The sequence below is a fragment of the Grus americana genome, chromosome 3 (assembly GCF_028858705.1).
Source record: "Grus americana isolate bGruAme1 chromosome 3, bGruAme1.mat, whole genome shotgun sequence".
NCBI lineage: Eukaryota > Metazoa > Chordata > Aves > Gruiformes > Gruidae > Grus > Grus americana.
The window spans coordinates 74,819,252-74,837,843 of NC_072854.1; the positions used below are offsets into that span (position 1 = coordinate 74,819,252).

At 41.4% G+C, this 18,592-nt stretch overlaps 1 protein-coding gene across 1 annotated transcript in view; it reads right to left on the reverse strand.

Annotated features, from left to right (window-relative positions):
* Positions 1-2,636: 2,636 nt before the first annotated feature.
* The window catches only part of LOC129203902 (plasminogen-like), a 29,238-nt gene continuing 13,282 nt past the window's right edge, over positions 2,637-18,592 (reverse strand). Inside the window, exons 9-19 of the mRNA XM_054818850.1 lie at positions 17,692-17,822; positions 16,691-16,850; positions 15,100-15,290; positions 13,956-14,104; positions 13,136-13,229; positions 11,160-11,274; positions 10,044-10,118; positions 9,406-9,546; positions 5,909-6,015; positions 3,893-4,038; positions 2,637-2,920 (exon numbers count right to left, since the gene is read on the reverse strand). Of these exons, the coding sequence (XP_054674825.1) occupies positions 2,762-2,920; positions 3,893-4,038; positions 5,909-6,015; positions 9,406-9,546; positions 10,044-10,118; positions 11,160-11,274; positions 13,136-13,229; positions 13,956-14,104; positions 15,100-15,290; positions 16,691-16,850; positions 17,692-17,822 (1,468 nt within the window). The 3' untranslated portion in view covers positions 2,637-2,761. The remainder of the gene's footprint in view (positions 2,921-3,892; positions 4,039-5,908; positions 6,016-9,405; positions 9,547-10,043; positions 10,119-11,159; positions 11,275-13,135; positions 13,230-13,955; positions 14,105-15,099; positions 15,291-16,690; positions 16,851-17,691; positions 17,823-18,592) is intronic.

Genomic DNA, 18,592 nt, shown 5'->3' on the forward strand with positions numbered 1-18,592 from the left:
GCTGAAGAATCACATGGATGTCTGGGAAAGAAGCCCAATTGCCAAATGTGATATGTAGTGACATGAAAATTGTCATATTTATTAGAGTGTCCAGGGAGAGCTACATTGACAGTCACCACAAATATAACCAAATAGTATTGAGAGGTACTCTGACAGAGTGTCCACGGAGAATGGCCTTTTTTAAATCTTGAAATCAAGAACTTTTGTTTACACAAAACAGCAGCAGCATTTCAGTGACAAGTGTGCGGAGTTGTTGGGTTCCATGAGGAGTGAGCAGCTGCGCACGTCTGTGCTACTGTGATCTGTGAATTACAGGCAGACTGTACAAAACCTCTGCAGGTAATGGTATCGCCTACGTCCGCAGATCACCCAGCAGGCACAATTCAGCATCTACTAGCAAAAGACAGCATCAAATAGCTGAAATTTCCATTAGGCAAAGCCTGTAGGAACTGAAGAATGGCTTACAGGCACCAGGTGAAACAGGAACAATTTCTGGGCCTGGCCAGTTATTACAGAGAATTTGTGCCAACGTTTTTTGAAGGAACAGCACTACTGGCAGAACTTAGAAAAACAACAGTACATGGGGAATAGAAAGCAAGTGCCAGATGGCAGCAAGCCTTTCATGTGCTCCAGAAAACATTATGCTCAACGGGTTCTGAAAGTATCCAAGTTTACTGAGCATACAACTCAGCAAAAGCCTTTGGGGCCATATTACCACAGGAGAACTAGGGACACACACACAGAGTGCTACACTTGAGCAGAAAACTTGAGCAACTCGAGAATGCATTATATTGGTGATGGAGCAGAAGGAGCCGTTTCTGGATTCACGCTTCAGGTTTTTCTCCAACCCTGTCTCACAGGTTGATTAAGTGAGGTGAATGGTAACAACAGGCTGCAGAAGCAGTTGCGGCCTGAAGCATGCTCCCCTGTAACAGCCTCTTACAAGTTCAGCTGATCGCACAGGAAAAAGTGGAAGAGACTCACCACCATCTCCAGCTCCTCTGGGTCAGAGCACAGAGATCTGTGATAGTGTGAGAAACTTCACGCTAAGGGCCACGACCTTTAAAAAGATGGTCTGTTCTTATGGCTGCCGTGGGGGGTACACAACCAAGGGCAGACCAGGTGGAAGGCGAACAGGAGCTCAGAGAGGGGGAAAATGTTCAAGATCTGGAAGGAATCCAAGAAAAAGATGCTGTCAAGAAAGATGGGGTTAAAGAACAGCTATTCAAACAGTATCATGATGAGCAAATGAAATTGATGGGTGGGTCATAATGGAAACCATGAAGAATTGATAGAGAAGATCAAGGAGTGAGTACAGAGTCTGCAGATTGGTTTTTTTTTCACTCTAGCTTTTTTGAAAAATCCCAAAATGAGTTTATAGAGCCTGATCTCTGTAGAATTCTTTATAGCAATAGTAAAGTACCTAAATACTAGATACAGATTTATAATATACTTTAAATCAGGCATACAACTGGAAGACTAAAAAAATACAGAAATCATTGTTCAGATTACAGGTCCCTCGGAGGAGTACATTTCTTCTGCTATTAGGTCAATGCATTTACTGTTTGGAAGTGGTATGCCTTTAAGTGATACACAGAAAATTGGCAACTGATTTGGAGTCAGTGGGACAGGTGGGTTTCTTTTGATTTCTGATGCTGCTGGAACACGTTCCACTCAGCAATTTCCTTTGGTCACTGCAGTACTGCTTGAAGAGCCTTTCTCTAACCCAGCCTTTCCTGACAGCTTCAATAGCAAGTCCTTTGCCATTGCTCTGGGTGCAACCAGGCCAGGTCCCACGGCTCTGGGAGGCTTGACTAACCTGGGGTGCCCTTTCTCCACCTCCCTGCCGCAGAGTGCACAGGAGGACGAGCTGCCGAACCTGATAAGGCAAGCACCAGTGCCCTGGCACCCAGCTTCACTTGTGCAGCCCTCTGAGACATCCTCTCCTGTTCTGGAAATAAACTGAAAGAGCAGTTTATTCTAATTCCTGGACTCTATGTCAGGGCTGAACTCTTGGTGTCACAAGTGAGAGCAGGGTTTCTGTGCACAAACATGTTAACTGTACCATATGCCATCCCACTCACCGCTTTGCCTGCTGGAGTGGATAGCTGTTTTTTCCATGCAAACATCTAACCTAGGAAAGTTAAATGGTTGCACAGCACAAAGCCCTGCTTGGGTGGTGAGACTGGGAGGAATTAGCCCCACGAAGAAGCAACCCCACCAGGCCTTCATCCAGCTCCTGGCAGCACAGGCACAGTCTAGCTTGGCCTTTTCTTACCCAAGGCAGTGGCTGGGTTTGGTTGCTACTTTCTTATTCCTGGAGCAGCGACAGAGAGGGAAGCAGGTGCCAGTGATGGGTACAGGGACAGGCCTGATTTGGGATAAAGTTTCTTGCACAGGGAAGACCTTGTACACAGAGATAGGCCAGCTGCTTGCGTGTACAGAGGAGAAAAGCAGGTGTTTGAACAAAGAGGAAGCCACTTTCATGAGTTGGAACACATCTCAAATATGAGGGGTGAAGTAGGAACCTGACCACTGCTCCCACATGCAGCATGGTTGACTTACCTGGGCGCAACACAGACGCACTGACAGACAGTACTAATTGGTCAACATGGCTATTGCTTTGCAATAACTCCTTATGCTCAGCCAGCAATTATATTTATTTAAGATTCTTATGAATTATTACAATTTTAAAACCACATTTGGAATGCTGTTTGTGGCACAGGGACTGCTTTCCAGAAAAGCTAGCCTGCATCCAGATTCAGTGGGCAACCATTGCATTCTTGATCCAAGAAACAAAACTAGGAATTCGGACAAAAACAGGCTTTGATGGCTGGGTACAGTCCAGTCCCCAAGAGGTGACTCCATATTGGACAAATCTGTCCTTATCTTGGCAGACCAGAGGTCCTCCAACTTCAGCCTAGGAGCAGAAGAGACAATAAGGTGACTCCTCTAGTGATGGAGACATGCAAACAGCAAAATACTGGCAGGAATAATATTGTGGTAACTCTGAAGGCCTCAAAATATGACTGAGGCAAGGGCTGTAGAAAAAGGGAGAGTGTTTTATTAGTCCTGCTGGACTAAAAAAGTGGAGGGGAAACAAGTTGTTTCCAAGCATCCAGGCAATTCCTCTGGTCTGAAGAAGAGAGACCAAACTGCCAATCATGGATGTAGGAACATCTCCAAATCACTGTGAAGTCAATTACACAAAAAAGGGAAGTTTCTCACTTTCCCACATCCTCTGACCTACTCTGGGACAAAATGACTATAATTGTTATAATGCTGTTTCTTAAAATCCAGGCATGAAAGGACATGAATACCTATGTCCAGGGATTTGTGTGCCTGTCAATGAGTGCTCTGTCCACACTCTCAAAGACATAATCTGCACCGGCAGTCTTGACCACCTGCTCAGACAGACCAGCATTTGCTTTCTGACTCTGTCACCAAGCAGCCACCAGCTGTTTATTGAAAAGCTCCCAACATGATACCCTCCATTAAGAAAACCACATTTTAACACTTTTCATGTGCTTGTAAAAATTAGAAAACTGGAAGCACTTCAAGAGTTATTTAATCAAAGGCTTAAATAAAGGTGTGGTACAACTCCAGACTGCACCAGAAACAGTCACTAGTTTCCCCTTTGTCTTTAGGGGTATTCATAACACTAGGCTACTATGAGTAGGACATGTCAGCATGCAGTTCTGAAAGGAAGGTGAAATTACCCCACACAACTCCCCTGCTATTCTGGTTGACTGTGTGAGTGAAGAAAAAATGCTATGTATACCTCAGTTCTTATGCTTCACGTGGAAGCCTTGAATTGCTGAAGCTATTTCTGAGCCTCAAAAGTACAAATTGTCATTTGATCTGCTCACAATCAAAGCTAGAATATTCTTACCTTGCAGTTACCTATGCTTCCAAAAGTAAATCCACCACAAAACTCATGATTTTTGACACTTCCATTCAGAAATTCAGGCCGATTACATATTCTATTTTCAAGCACAGGGAATTCAGTCTCTTTTAATCTGTTGTCTGTATCGGTACCTTTATGAACAACCAAGAAAATATAACAGTTAGAAATGGTAACCTGGGCAAGTGCTTCAGTGAAGCCTCAGTAACGAAAGGACTGGGATCCATCCCCAGCTCTACCATCGTTGCTGAGCTCTTTGAAAGACCTTATTAAATCTTTCAACATTTCTGTACTTGGATCAGACCTACCCTCAACAAGCAGAGGTTATTCTTCTTTGCAAAGTGTTACAAAATAAATAAACCCAGATGCTTTGTATTCTGAGCCGTTGTGTCGTTTTGTGGGCTTTCATTATGGTGTAGTGGCAATGGTTTGTTTCAGGGGGCAAAAATGTTAGCCTGGATTTACTTTACATTAATTTGAACTGGTTTAAGCCTAACGATAGTGTTTTCCAGACAAGGAGGATTTTCCTTAAGCCAAGGTTGAATTTTCCCAAAACACCGTTTATTTAGATGTGGGGGTCTGGCTCTGCTCCCCTTCCCCTGCCGATTTCATGAACTAGTTGCATGACTTGGCAGGACCCTCTTTCGCACTGCCTAAATGCAACAATGGCCTGTTGTTTTTTCCATCCTAATGCACTTCCAGAAGAAATCTCGCCTGTACCATTTTTTTGTGGCTGTGATCACTAGAACATAGGAAGCAACTGCCACCGTGTGGCAAGCTGAACAAAAAAGAAAAAAATGCAAGGTAAGGGAGAAAGGTGAGAAGAAAGGCAAAAATACTGTCTATGCTGGAGAAAAGTGTTTCTTGATAATGTTGATGAGTTACACTTATAGTAGACTTATTATTCTTAAGCATTATTTTCATTGCAGCAATGTTGTAGCTAAATGACACAAGAAAGGGAAAAAGGTACTCCAATTTATGTGGAAGGTTTTTTGCAGTGAAACTCAGAGACTGGGGCACGTTCTGTTAATTTTATTTTTGTTTTTTAATTCTGTGGATGCGCACACAAAGAGGAATCCATTGGCTTCATTTTACAGGTGGAGTATTAATAAGGTGCTGTCTGGCAAAGGGGGTGGGAAGGGCATCCCTTGCATGTAGCTCAGTGAGGCCAAACGTGTACATGGGAGCTGGGACTGAACGAGGGCAGATGCCAGCATCGCTGCTGGAAGCCGCGGGGATGAGGGATTGCCTCCTGCTGCAGCAACAGCCGGTCAAAGAGGGTTGGGTATTCTCAACCCTCGGCACAGGTAGAGTGAGAGGTGGGCGGCAGGAGACCACACAGGTTGGTTTTTAATGCTAGACAGTGAACAAAATTCAGGCAAGGGGTTTACTGACATTAAAAACCTTCAGCTTGAACTCATTTTGCCTGTGCCTCAAAGGAGGCTGGATCTGAGCAAGCTCTGACTCAAAGGCACCGTGGTTTCTGGGTTGCTATCTTATCTCAGATATAAGGTCTTAAGGCTAGTGCTTGCCCATATATCCTATCTGTCTGGAGTGAATGTACGTCCCTGCAGAAGTCTATGCAGACAGCAATGTTTAAACTACAGGAAGGCAAGTGCAAGTTTCATTCACAGGTTAAAAAAATGTGTATATCAAGGTCAAAATTAAAGGCAAGGGCATTATTTGAGCATTGTCCTTATTTGTGCAAATATAGTGTATACCTAAGCTGAAGAAAGAGGAAAATAGACAGAGATAAAAGGTTGTAAAGTCTTAAGTCTAATTCTCCTCTCTCTTTTCTCTTGTTTAATGAATTCAGGTTATGCGAGCAATGAGGGGGAAAAATCAAGCTCTGAGAGAAAGAAATAAAAAGAATAATGTTGCCTAGTGACACCTGACTTAGTTAAATCTTAAGTAAAATGTGTTTTTCAAGTTCCATGAGTGCACGTATTTGGGATAGGATTTGAAAACCTTCTTAAGTTTTCAAACACATTAAATATGCTTTACCTCTTGTTTTGCCCCAGGCAGTCAGGAAACATACTGCATTTCTTTCTACCATCCGATTGGTTTCAGGCAAACAAACTGGTTTTACACGGTCAGTAATTGTTACAGGACTGGAAAACAAACAAAGAATAATTAAAAGATCCTTAGAAAAATTATCATAGGTTTGTTCAGTCTTCACACTCAGAAGGATCTGCATGGAAATGGTGGGGGGAAGGGTGGAGAAGGTGATGCCTTAAAACTGTACAGATGGTTGTAAGATGGTGCCTGGTCACTTAGTGAAAAAAATAAAGAGATTACTTACAGCAACTGAGTGTCTCTGGGATGTGTTTGTGGGCACAGTCACAGTGTGAGTGTGTTTGGAGCATAGTGCTAGAGCGCTGATCTCTGGTCACCCCTGCAGTGTGTATAGGAACATGCACAAGCCCAAGCTCAGCCCCAGCAACCCTTGGAGGTGGTGTGAGACTGACTTATCTCAGATCCTCCCTGCCTCAGAGGTTGTGGACATTTTCAGGAACTTCACAGAAAGACAGAAGGATAGATGAATGAGTATAGAAGCAGACACAGCTGAAGTTGTGGAAAATTCCTTTCTCCTCTGGTTACGTGGGTGATATAACTGTTGGTGACATCATGCAGTATCTCACACATTACTAAGCACCTCAATATAGTAAATACCAAAATAAAACTCTTCCTCATCACAACATTGTGCCTGGAGGCTTCAGCCCTGGAATAAAGCTTGATATGGAGTGGACAGGGTCCTGGGAAGCAGTTCTGCAGAAGATTAACACGTTACATAGGGAGGTCTTTGCTTTGGACTTTCTGATCCCTTATTGACTTTCATATGTAGATGTGAAAAGATGATGTGGCTTCTGGGAGGTGTATCACCCTAGGAGTCAGACAAGTGCAAACAGTTTTGGTACAGTGAAAGTATGTCTGAACAAGCTAAATGAGATCTATCACTGTCAGGAACCTATCCTGTTAGGGCTAGTTCTGATTGTGAAAGAGAGTAGAAGGACATGAATGAACTCCAGATGTTTGGTCAGGGTAAAATGAACCCTTATAATATCTTTTCAGGCCCAGAATGATTTTCAAAGTATGTGATGTGATAGCTAATGAGATCTTCAATGTCCAGTTAAGGGGAACTAAGAAATCCCCCTGTTCCTAATCAGGCCATGCCAGGGCCATGAGCCCCAAGAAAATTCAAGAGAATGAGAGACCAAAGGGAACTGACTCCAACCCATCTTAAAACAAAGATGTCTCCAACAAAAAAATGAAACATGAACACGGCAGTCCAGGAGGGTAGGAGATGCTAACTAGTTCTTGTGCTACAGTTGTGCCAATGCCATCACCATCATTTTGAACTCTATCCTTCAGCCCTCAGAAGTCCAAGATGGTGATCTCAAAACTTCACTTTCACGTGGTTCCATGATATTAATCCTGTGTGAGTTCTTTTCCCTATAAGAATGGAAATCAGTTCTGCAGCTTCCAAAACTAGTTCATTCACTTCTCAATGAAATCCATTTTTATCAATAGAATTCCTGAAAATTGATAGACAAGAGGAGATTAAAGTGAGATAGCTCAGATTGGTGGAGATGTTTCTTGGTTTCCAGGTTTCTCTAGGTTTCTAGTGTTGTTTCTTTAGGACCTTTATCTTCAAGGTTGTATTTAGCACCTCAGGTCTAATTTCACTGGTAGTATGGCCCTGACAGCAACTCTGGCTCCTGTCTGACCTACTGGTGTGACAGTAGCCAGGTAAACATTTTTGAAGTACAGCAACAGGGCATTGCAGCTTCCGCTTCTCCAACATCAAGAGGTTAACTTTGTTTCTACCTATACTCCTGTTCTGCACCAAGGAAATTCTATGTCCATCCTAAGATGAGGCAGCACCTAAAAAAATCTGTTGGCACTCAAGAAATTGGCCTTTGAAGGGGATTGCAACGAACACAGGGTGGACACTGGCACTTTATCAGAGGCCTCTGATCTCTGGGTAGGTAAATGAACAGAAGAGCAGGGAACAAGACCTCAGAAGATATACCATAATATGGATGACGTGACATTGAAATGGAAGTATAAAGTCCCAGACAGCACACATCTGCTCAGGAGCATAGCACACAATTCACCCGGGACTAGATTTCTACTGAAACCAGTGGTCTTCCTCAATAGATCAGCCCTCCTTTGGGATAATTTTTGACAAGATCTTCACAGACCTGCATCCGTTCTCTGACGAGTCTTGTCTATTGCCACAAAATGCAGGTATAGGAGTATCAATCACTCTTCTCATGTCATATTTTCTTGGGTGATCTGTTTTGTGAACAGACAGTGAAGATTTGGAAAGAATGAGGTCCACAAAGAAAGGTGAAGACAAATGTAGAGAAGGAATTTAATGAACTAGAAAACAAGCAAAGTTGATCTAAGCCAGAAAATGAGGGATAAGATGTCCGTATCTGCTATTTATGGCATCTCGCATGCAGAACATGTTCAGATAGTGAGTGCTGCTGATGCAAAACTGACTACAGTGCTATAGTATGCATGTATCTACAGTGCTTATGTGCACAGAACACCCAATGAAAGAGGAATTAAATGACATATTTACAAGCAATAGCAAGAGTAAAACTGGTGGAGCATGGGTTCCTTCTACTCACCTAAAGTCGGTGGGATTTTGATTAATCAAACACCAAAGAACCTAAGTTGAAATTTAAGTGAAATTGTTCTAAGTTCATTAAAGCTGTATGGTGATTTTTTAAAAAATAAATGTCCTCTCAGGTCAAACATGAGCTTTTCATGGTCTTTAATCCATGTGTGGTGAGTATAAGAACAAGAGGCAAACCAATGAGTAAGTAGAAAAGTTTCAGGAGCATTCCAAAAGGGAACAAATTACATTGAAATAACTGCACACATTTCAGAGCAGACTGCTCAGACATCTAAGCAAGACACAAAAGAGGGCTTCAGGCATTTACAGTTATGCACAGGATTCTTCACTACATCACAAGCAGGATCTGGTTTTACTGAGTTGTTGGCCAAGTCTGCAGCTCATGAAACATGGCTGTGGCCTGGCCTGGAGCACTGCCAGGGATCCGGGTCCTTCTACCTGCTCCATGCAGAAGCTGTGATGCCTCCTGGCCAGAACTTCAGTTGGAGCTCACAAGTCTCAGGGCTGAGCAGGAAAAACCTCCAAGCAGATCCTCCAGACACAACTCTGCTTTGGTTTGCCTTCACCCTCCCTGCTTCAGTGGAGCTACCACTTACTGGGTGGCAATCCCTCTCATCCTAACTGGTTCTGGCCCTTCCTAAACTGTGTAAGAAGCTCACATGGCTTCTGCCAGTGGGGGCATTCAGCAGGAGAAGGGTTTACCCTTGAACAGATGCCTATGCTAACACTTGAAGAGACTCTCACACTCTCTCATACCATCCCACAACCACCCTGAGAGCTAACTCCAGGCTAAGCTAACTTGTGACTTCAGAGAAAAGGTGTTAAGGGTGGAAAACTTGGACTGAAATGGTACCTGTTCAACTTCAGCAAAGCAATGTCTGCTCCACTTGGTTCCTTTAATACTTCCTGAACACTTCGGATTTGCAGGGATGGCTCTGCTGCATTGAGATTCTGTATCCCAAGAAACACCGTGTAGGAAGAAGGCTCTGTTGACCTGGAAGAAATGATAGCAGCAAGGTTATACATCCATACTTGTAATCATAAATGTCACTCTTAAAAAATTCAGTGATTTCCCTGGACAATTGCAATTAACAAGATGGTCAGGCTGCTGCTTCTGATAATAGATGCCCACATTTATTCTTGGGGAGAAGGAAAATGTGGCTTTTTTAACAGTTCAATTTTTATGACTGTGAAAAATCCCATGCGCTGTAAATAATGTGGCACCCTCTTGCAGTGTTCACAACTCCTGAAGCCCTAAGGGTCAGCTGCTAACTGCAGTTTTTCCGAGGGCAATTAGCATCAGCACATCATTAGCATTCTTTTTGGTGGGGGAGAGGGCAGAAGACAGAAGTAACCTCTGTTCAGCTTGCTGGCAAGAAAGACACGAAATAGGGAGTAAAGAAAGTGCCTTATTTGGTACATCTTGCTCCTCTGTTGATTTTCTCACACAGCTTTCAGAAATGCCTGTCACTCATTCCAGCAGATACTCACTCTTGCAGGCACTGAGCTGCGGTAAGGACCCACCGTGGATGTATCAGAGTGCCAGCACAACGGTGCGCGTTGGTACTGGAATAGACAATCATCACATGCATTTAAGACTGCGTAGTCAATTCTCCACACCCATGCTGTGCACAATGGAAAATATTAGCGAACCAGCAATATCCCCTTTATTCAAACCTTTCACCAGTCAGAGTTTGTCTTTTGCCAATGGCAAGAGAAATGAAATGCAGATTTTCAAAGGACAAGCTTTATTTGCTCCAGGACATGAGATACTTGAAAAGAAATTTGACACCCAGGTGAAATTTTTGCAACAGGGCATTCTTGCTTTCAGGAATTTAATAAAAATAATTACATTTCCTAACAATTTCACTTGTGATGTAATGGGTTTGTCCTGATGAGCAAATAATAAAATGATACATACTTCTGATTTGTGGGGTTGCTTTGGACTACTTCTTTAAATAAACCTTAGTATGGACTTTTAACTTTTCTTGGGATAATATTAATTATGGTGACTGTCAACAACTCTATAGAAATTTTCACTAGCCTTTCTGTAAACCCTTCTTCATCTCCTGTTCAGCCACTCTCATTGTGACCGTGGATATTATGCTATGCACAATCGTGTTTTTATACCGAGAGACAATATTTTTCCTGTGGCTTCTAACACAACTAGGGTGATCACCATATCAATTTAAATTTGAACCAGATTGGATGCTGGGTGAAAAGAGACGATCCATTCATACACAATGCAAGTTGGCGGCTATATTCCTGAGCCTAAATCCCCCACTGCAAGTAACTGTCCTTATCCTCAGTGGGGATTATTACTTCCCCATTTCAGTAAATAGAAGTGTACTTAATGTCTGCAGCTCAAGTTTGCCCTCTAGAGACTCAGGAGAAAGTGGGGAGTTTGGGATTAATGACCCAATAAATACCTATCTGTGAACATTATGATTAAAGAAAAGTTTATTTTACATGCTAAGCCATTTTATATAGAAACCAAGGTCAGTCTCCAGAAACATATGTGTTGTTTCCTGTTAGTGTCTTTCTAATGCCTGTTCCCTGTGAAACCCTGCTGCTCACAGATGGTGATACAGTCTGCAATACCAGTACCTCATCCTGAGACTGATGTGCCAAGGCCAAGACCCTGGAGATGCGTCACACATCCCGTATTGCTCACAGGCTTGCTCACTCCTCATTGGGACTTTTCCACAGTCATGCTCAGAAGCTACAGAATAAAAAAAGCTACAATGGAGAATTTTAAAGCAGTTCTGTAATGCCATCCACAGTGCAATCAGATGAAAAGAGAAAGGCCTGAGACATTTTTTTATCTTCCTTAGGCTTTCACTCTTTACATTGGTTAATAGAAACTAAGGGTAAGAAAGCAATGAGAACCTTTAGACTCCATTATATTATCATTACTTTGAGCATTTAAACCTGGGGCTAATATATCACATTTGACATGACAAAATATTAATTTACCTGGAAAAAATTGTTAGCTATGTCAAGGATTTGGAAGCGGTCAGCTAATATAATGAGCCCCATAATGAGCCCCACCCCCAGAAGAACATCTGCAGGGAATTTGAAGGGAAAAGAGAGCTAAAGAAAGTCGAAGAAGCTGAAGGCAAAAGAGAGCTAAAGAAAGAGGAAGAGTTTATTGCCCAGACAATAATAACAATTTCTAAATTCTTTGAAACATTGCAGTCTACACTTTGGTTGAGTTCAAACAACTCCCTAGATTACAAATAAAATTGAGTCACTGTCCCCTGTCATAAAATATTCAATTTTGCCCACACACTGCTCACTCTACTTTCTTGTTAATCCAAATCTCTCTGAACTTTTTAAAATGGATTGAGCTTGGGTGCTCAGTGAGGACCCAAATAACTCTTTCCAGAGCTGCGTATGGAACTATGGATGTTAAATTTGTTAGTTCCAGTATGAGACTATTAATAAAGTAATCAAAAGCAAGAGACTGTAAGGTTCTCCTACACCTTAATTTAAAAACCTAGTAATCAAAGACTTTTTTGAAAAGAGATCAGATCTCAAAGTGAAATTCCACCAGAACATTTCCAGGGAGCAAGTTTTTACAGCTGTGGTATGTGTTGTTTGTATGCCATTCCTTATCATTTTTGCCTAAGCAGCTCTTAGGTCTGGTTGACAAAATTAATGTGTACAATCATAATGCACTGCTGCTCAGAGGAACACAGAGCAGGGACTTGGCCTCCAGATGTTACTGTAGTAAAAATAATGCATGAGATGAAGAATAGACTTTCCATATCCCTGCCAGAAATATCAAGAAAAAAAATGTATCAAAATGCGTGCAACGGAGGGAAGAGCAAAGCAAATGAGATGACTGCCAGGTGTGCCAAGCAGCGCTCCCAGTACATTGCAGCTGTTATTGATGCCCACTGCCAGGGCACCACGGAAGGTAAAATCTATTTTGCTGCTGGATTTTTCAACAAACACTGCACTTGCTCAGTGTACTGATTAGTATCCCAAAAGAGAAAAAAAGAATTAAGGAAATCTGTGTAAAATATCCAGCACCAAATTTACTCCCAACCCCAAAAGAAAGGCAAAATATCTAAAGACAGATTATTTTAACATCCAGATCAGGATAAAAATTAAGTCAGAGAAGGATGAAAAGGGTTTCAAAGGATGTCATCTCTGGTGCTCCCAACTAAGACGAAAAGCGAATGAGCAGGTTCTCAAGGCATTAGTCCTGCCACATAGTGCATGGAAAGACTAGCATGAACATCAAGGAAATCCTCTCCTGTGTTTGAGGGAAGAAACACCTCTCTTCACAGCTTCACTGGATATTTCAAATTCAGTTAGCAACTCTGAGTGCTTAGCTTCACTGACAATAAAGAGCACACAGATTGTTACCTATGAAATCTTAGTGACGATTCTTAGCACCAGGTTATCCAAACTTTGACTGTTACAGATGCCTGATTATGTCAAGCTCCCATACAGACCTAAATTCAAATCTAAAGCTACTGCCTACTGCAGTTTTATATGGTTGGGTTGAAAATATTTTGTAACTATCATAACAAGTGGAAAGGGAGGACAGAGAAGTCTTTAAGGATAATTACAGCAGCGTGGGATTTCACAGTACTCCCATTTTTTTTCTGGGTCTGTTGTGAAGCACCAAACACCATTTACATCTCCATCAGGATTCCTGCAATACTGTAATAATTACAAAAACAGAGAATGAAGACTCCAAATGTTAGCCACAGAATGAAGAAGTCTATGAGTACATGTTTTTTAAAAAAATGTTAAACTAAAACTTGGAATTCTTTCTGCCAACCACTTTTATACTAAATGTTAAACGCTTTCTATTTCCTCTGATCATAAAATTCTTTCTTTCCTGCATCTCAAAACCATTAGATGAAATTAGAAAAATATGATAAAATTGCTATCATTTTCCTCATCCACCAAGAGTCATCCCAGCTCTAGCGCTTTTTAAGGCCTCACGAGAAGTAAAGGTTGACATAGGATGCCCAGATGCTTTGCACTATAACATTTATTGCTGGCCTAATCCTTCTTTCCTCAAGTTAGTGAGAGCAGCTTAGGTCAGGTCCAAGAATTTGCCAGTAGCCTGCTTAGTCTGTGACAAACAGCATAAGGCATTGCTTTGGGGTTTACAGAAATCACGGCAGGCCTGTATGATTTCTTTTGTGCTGCTTGCCTGTCAGCCTCAACCCTGTGGTGCACCTCTGTGCTTGAAGTACCAACATCCTCGGTAATGTAAAAACGCATCCTGCCCTCTTCAACGCTATTACAGGTCTGAGCTATCAATGTGATGACTTCCAGATACGCTTAACCTGGTCTATGAAGACTGAACACGTTTACAAGGGTTCATGGAGAACAGAGATGTATTCGATGACACCAATGGCATTAGCAGCTGTTTACATTTTTATCCAGGCCTGCTCTTGGATGAGTCACAGGAGTGAAATATTTGTGGCTATGAGGTCTCTGAGAACTCCACTCTTGACAAGTCCTGCCCCTTCCAGTTTTTGCTACTGTGCCACGATAGTCTTTACCATTACCGTTAATGCAATCTGTGAAAAAAAGAGGAAAAGGAGATTATTGTTAGCTGATGGTTCTGTATGTGGTGGTGGTAAGCAGAAACAAGCCAGAGTAAGTACCTTTGGGACTTGCACACTCTCTAGTGGCTACAGCAGAAAGACAAAAATGTACCCTGTGATGTGATGATCTCTTAGCTTGTCAAGATGGATGTCTTCCTGGATGTACAGAGTAACTGAATTGGAAAAAAATTCAAGGAACTTCAGGCTAAACATTTTCTGTAACATATTGCAACTACTTGAAAAGACTCCAAGATTCTTGCCAAGTTGATATCAGTAAGCACCTTCCATGAGAGAAGCATATTTTCGAGTTACCAGCACACTAGACTGAAAGAGCAATTCTTGCTTCCAAGGACATTGTTTCAGGTACTTTCTTCTGCTGCACACAAGTAAGAGTACACAGCTCCATTTAGGAAAGTGTCTTTTATCCAACCCTGCCACCTTCCTTTGCAAAGTAAACAATCCGTGGAAAGTTCTACTATACATTCAGAAAAGTTAAACCACTTTGACCAACATGGACTATTAATAAAGGAGAAAATGAAGCAGGATAGAGCAAAAACTTGTTTCTCTCGGTGCATACATTCTGCAAAACATGGTTGCCTGTGAACAATACAGCAAGCTAAGGTCAACCTCCTGAAAACATAAAGCACAGTACAAGCAAAATTCCTGTAACAACATTCACTGTGATTGTATTTCAATAGTACACAGCTACAGAAACACTTCAAATTTTATTTTCCTCTTGTTCCCCAAAATGAAAAAGATATTCTACAGATTGCACTGTAAAATGATATAGGCTACAGAATATGAACTGACTAAACAGTACTTGCTGCAAAATTCACCAGTACAGATCTGAAAGCTGGAGGAGGGATGTGACAGTTATGTTGCAGCCCTACTCAAGAATAATTTTGATAGATTGCGATTTCCTTTACCCACAGACTCTACAGGAGGTGACACTTATAGTCAGCTGTTACCAGATGTGGTGGGTGTAGTCAGGCCAACATTTTGTGCTGTCGTTGCAGGGGGGTCATTTGGTGCGGGCTCTTGTGTATGATCATCACACCTCTTGAGATTGCAGTACTCCCATGTCACGCTGGGGTCAGTGGTGAAACACCAAGGGCTGTTATCACCGTCTGGGTTTCTACAATAGTTGTCCCTCAAATCCCTGCAAAAATAAGTACAATAGTCAAGCTGCATAAGACTGAAAGTAATCATAGGAATATTTTGCCAAAAAGATGTGGATCTGTACTATGTAGAGATAAATAAATTTATTCATTTTTTACTTATTGCCAGATATCCTATTACCAGCAAACACATTTATGGCTGTGATTTGAGTGGAGAGTTATATTTCACGTGTACATCAGAGTCGCGAATACGTTTATGCATAAGGAAACGTAATTCAACTACTGGCTTAAATTCTGGCTGCAATATGTCAATGTGCTGAGTAGCTAAATAAATGTCTGATATGCCAATAATTTCATTTCTAAGCACATATGTATAAGCATACACAATTGTGTGAATATGTGAATTAGTAATAAATATGCAGGAAGATCCATAGTATTGGTGGGCAATTATGCTTTTCCAAAATTTTTATTTTTAAATGTCAAAGGGTTCTTTCTCATATTCTGCAGAATGGCAAACAAATACAAATGACCCCCCATCCCTCAAAAAACTCCACTTCTACTGAATTCAGTGGGAAGTAGAATTTCTCTCTTCAACAATTTGCAGAGTTGCAGTATTTCCCCATCCTGATTCACAGCACAGCCACAGGATAAAAAAACTGAAATGCTTTTTTTCTGAACATGCCAGAACAGATGAATTCCACATTTTCACAGCTTGATTTCATTTTTTTTTAAAGTTTGTGAAAAACAGCATCCCCTCTGAGGATGTTCCAGTTTCAACACACCAGTATTTCTGATGCCAAAATATGACTGAAAATTTCCAAAAAAAAAAAGAGACATCATGAAGAAGGCAAAAAAATAGAAAAGTATCAACCTTCCTGCTTATAATCCACCAAGCAATGATGGATTTCCTAGTAACCGTCATCTTGTTGCTTTCCTACCCTTATTAACAACTGGCACATTAGTAATTATGATTAGCTCTCTAAGTCATCACTGGTCCAGTTTTGTTAATCTGAAGAAGACAAATCAAGGGGACAAATTCAGTGTATGCAATTCTGGGTGCCCAATTCCAACTACAAAAAAACATTTAAATGGCAGTTCTAATCATAATATATCTGACTGCGTGTTTTGCAGCACAAATGCTGTGTTGTCCCCAGGTGCAGTAAGTATAAAGGCCACCACAAAGGTCTCAAATTCATAAACAAAATGCATATTTCAGCAGATGCCCAGACTTTGTATACAAGTCTCCCAGTGTTGGTTACAGAAGCTCAGATTTAAGAGTAAAGGGACACAACTGCATTTTACTCAGAATTTAAATAGAAGAAAAAAAAATCTCTTTTATAGATACATTCCCTGACAGTGTTTTAAAGCGTAGATCTGCAAAGATAATACAATCAGCAATGGTGATTGTCAGATAAAGCAAGAAAAGGCTAGATAAACATACGCATTTGGAAATCTGTCTGGGGTTTTTTCATGCCTGTGTGGGAACATGGAGTTCCAGGCCTGGCATTTCTTTCCCGATGCAGTGATGGAAGTTGTGCCACGATAACTCTGGCCTTTTCCTCGATAGCACTCCTCTGACAGGGGAACCTGCACAGGCACATCTGCAGCGAACAACAGAAACTGGTCTTTTGCATCACAAACGTCCTTACTGAGCCAGGCACAAGAAAGCGTCAAACACACAGGATGACAAAAACGAATTATACAGACAGTGTCCAGTGAGAGCATCATGGCCAGCATGAAAAGCAGAAGGGCATTTCCGAAGATATTTAGAAAACTTTCACAGATTACCCTCATATGTCAGATGTCATTCAGTGGAAGGTTCGCCCCTCAGTTTTGTTTCGGTATATGTGAACATGTTTGAATTAAAGATCAGAAAGTTCACATGAAAAATCCTTAAAGATTAGATGCTAGTGATTTTGTCCCGATATATTTCTAAAATGGACATTATGTTAAACTTTAATCTCTCTATTATCTTTTTGCTTGCACTAAGACTTTCTTCTTATTTTTTTATGTTTAAATGAATGGATGTTTCAGATGAGATTTTTACTACTTTGGAAGATCCTGTTCTCTCTTTTGTGGCTACTTTCCAAAAATGACACTTCCTTTTATTTAGTACTTTCTCATCTCTTTAAATCTGTTTTTCCTTTTTCAGTTAACTTGCTAAAAATGTGCTACCTTTAAGAAAAAAAGGAATATAAAAAATAAGCCTCTTTCATCCTGTAATTCTTCTGTTGGGTTAGCTGGTGATTAACACCCTTCACTGCATTTCCTTAACCATTGAACTCCAATATTTGGCAGGTTTTGTAACATTTCAAGCAGAAAAGCTGCATTAACAACAGCGATAAAGTGACTGAAAAAAAGATTTAACACATTTACAATGAGAAACAGTAAGTCTTCCACTGTTTTAAAGTCCTTATCTCAAGTACGCTCCACTACTCATACCAGCAATCCCTGGTTCTGCCCCATCGCAGTGGGGAATTGCACAATATTCCCACCGAACTCTGCTGCTGATGGTGTAGCACCAAGGCCTCTTCTCTCCGTCAGGGTTTCTACAGTAGTTTTCCTCTAAGCCCCTGAAACAGAAACACCAGCCTTAAACTACTCATAGAAATCAAGAGTCGTATGCAAGACTATTAACAACTACTGCATGCAGAACTCAACTCAGTGGTCACATCAACAGCCTTTGAATTTACAGTCTAAATGCTGATGATACATGAAGAACTTTTCCAATGCTTACACTTTCTGCTCTTGTTTCTGAGGCCAGTAAAAGCTGACTTCAAAACACAAGCCATTGGTGTGCCTGACTGTTATGGTAAGAGCCAGGCGAGGCTGGGTGTCGCGGACTGATCCTGGAAGTGTGTGCGTATGAGCACCGGTGCACGCCGCTCCCCTCTCCATCTGGGATGATGGACGGGGTTTCAGAAGCCCAGGAAAACTTGCAGGATCCATTTCATAACCCACAGGATCAAAATACAGAGCTAAAACCCTGCTCAGTCCCAGCTACCCTTGCCCATTGATAATGCTCTGCAAACCCAACTCCTCTGACCTTGGAGCACAAGGATGTATTGGAGCATCTTGGACCTTGGAACATCGCTCTTCAGAAGAATAATGCATTGAAAGTGTGCCAAAACACAGCCAGGGGATTTTTAACATAAAAGTAGTAAATACTTATAACTCTGCATTAGGGTGTGGAGGAGACAGGTGAGACAAGTACCTGAGAATAAAGTGGCTGCTAAAACAAAAAAAAGGAATGCTGAAAAAAATTAAGAGCAAGACCTGAACAAAAGTAATTAGAGCTGACAAAAGGTGAGAAAACAGCTTATCAATTTAGCTGCAGAAAACT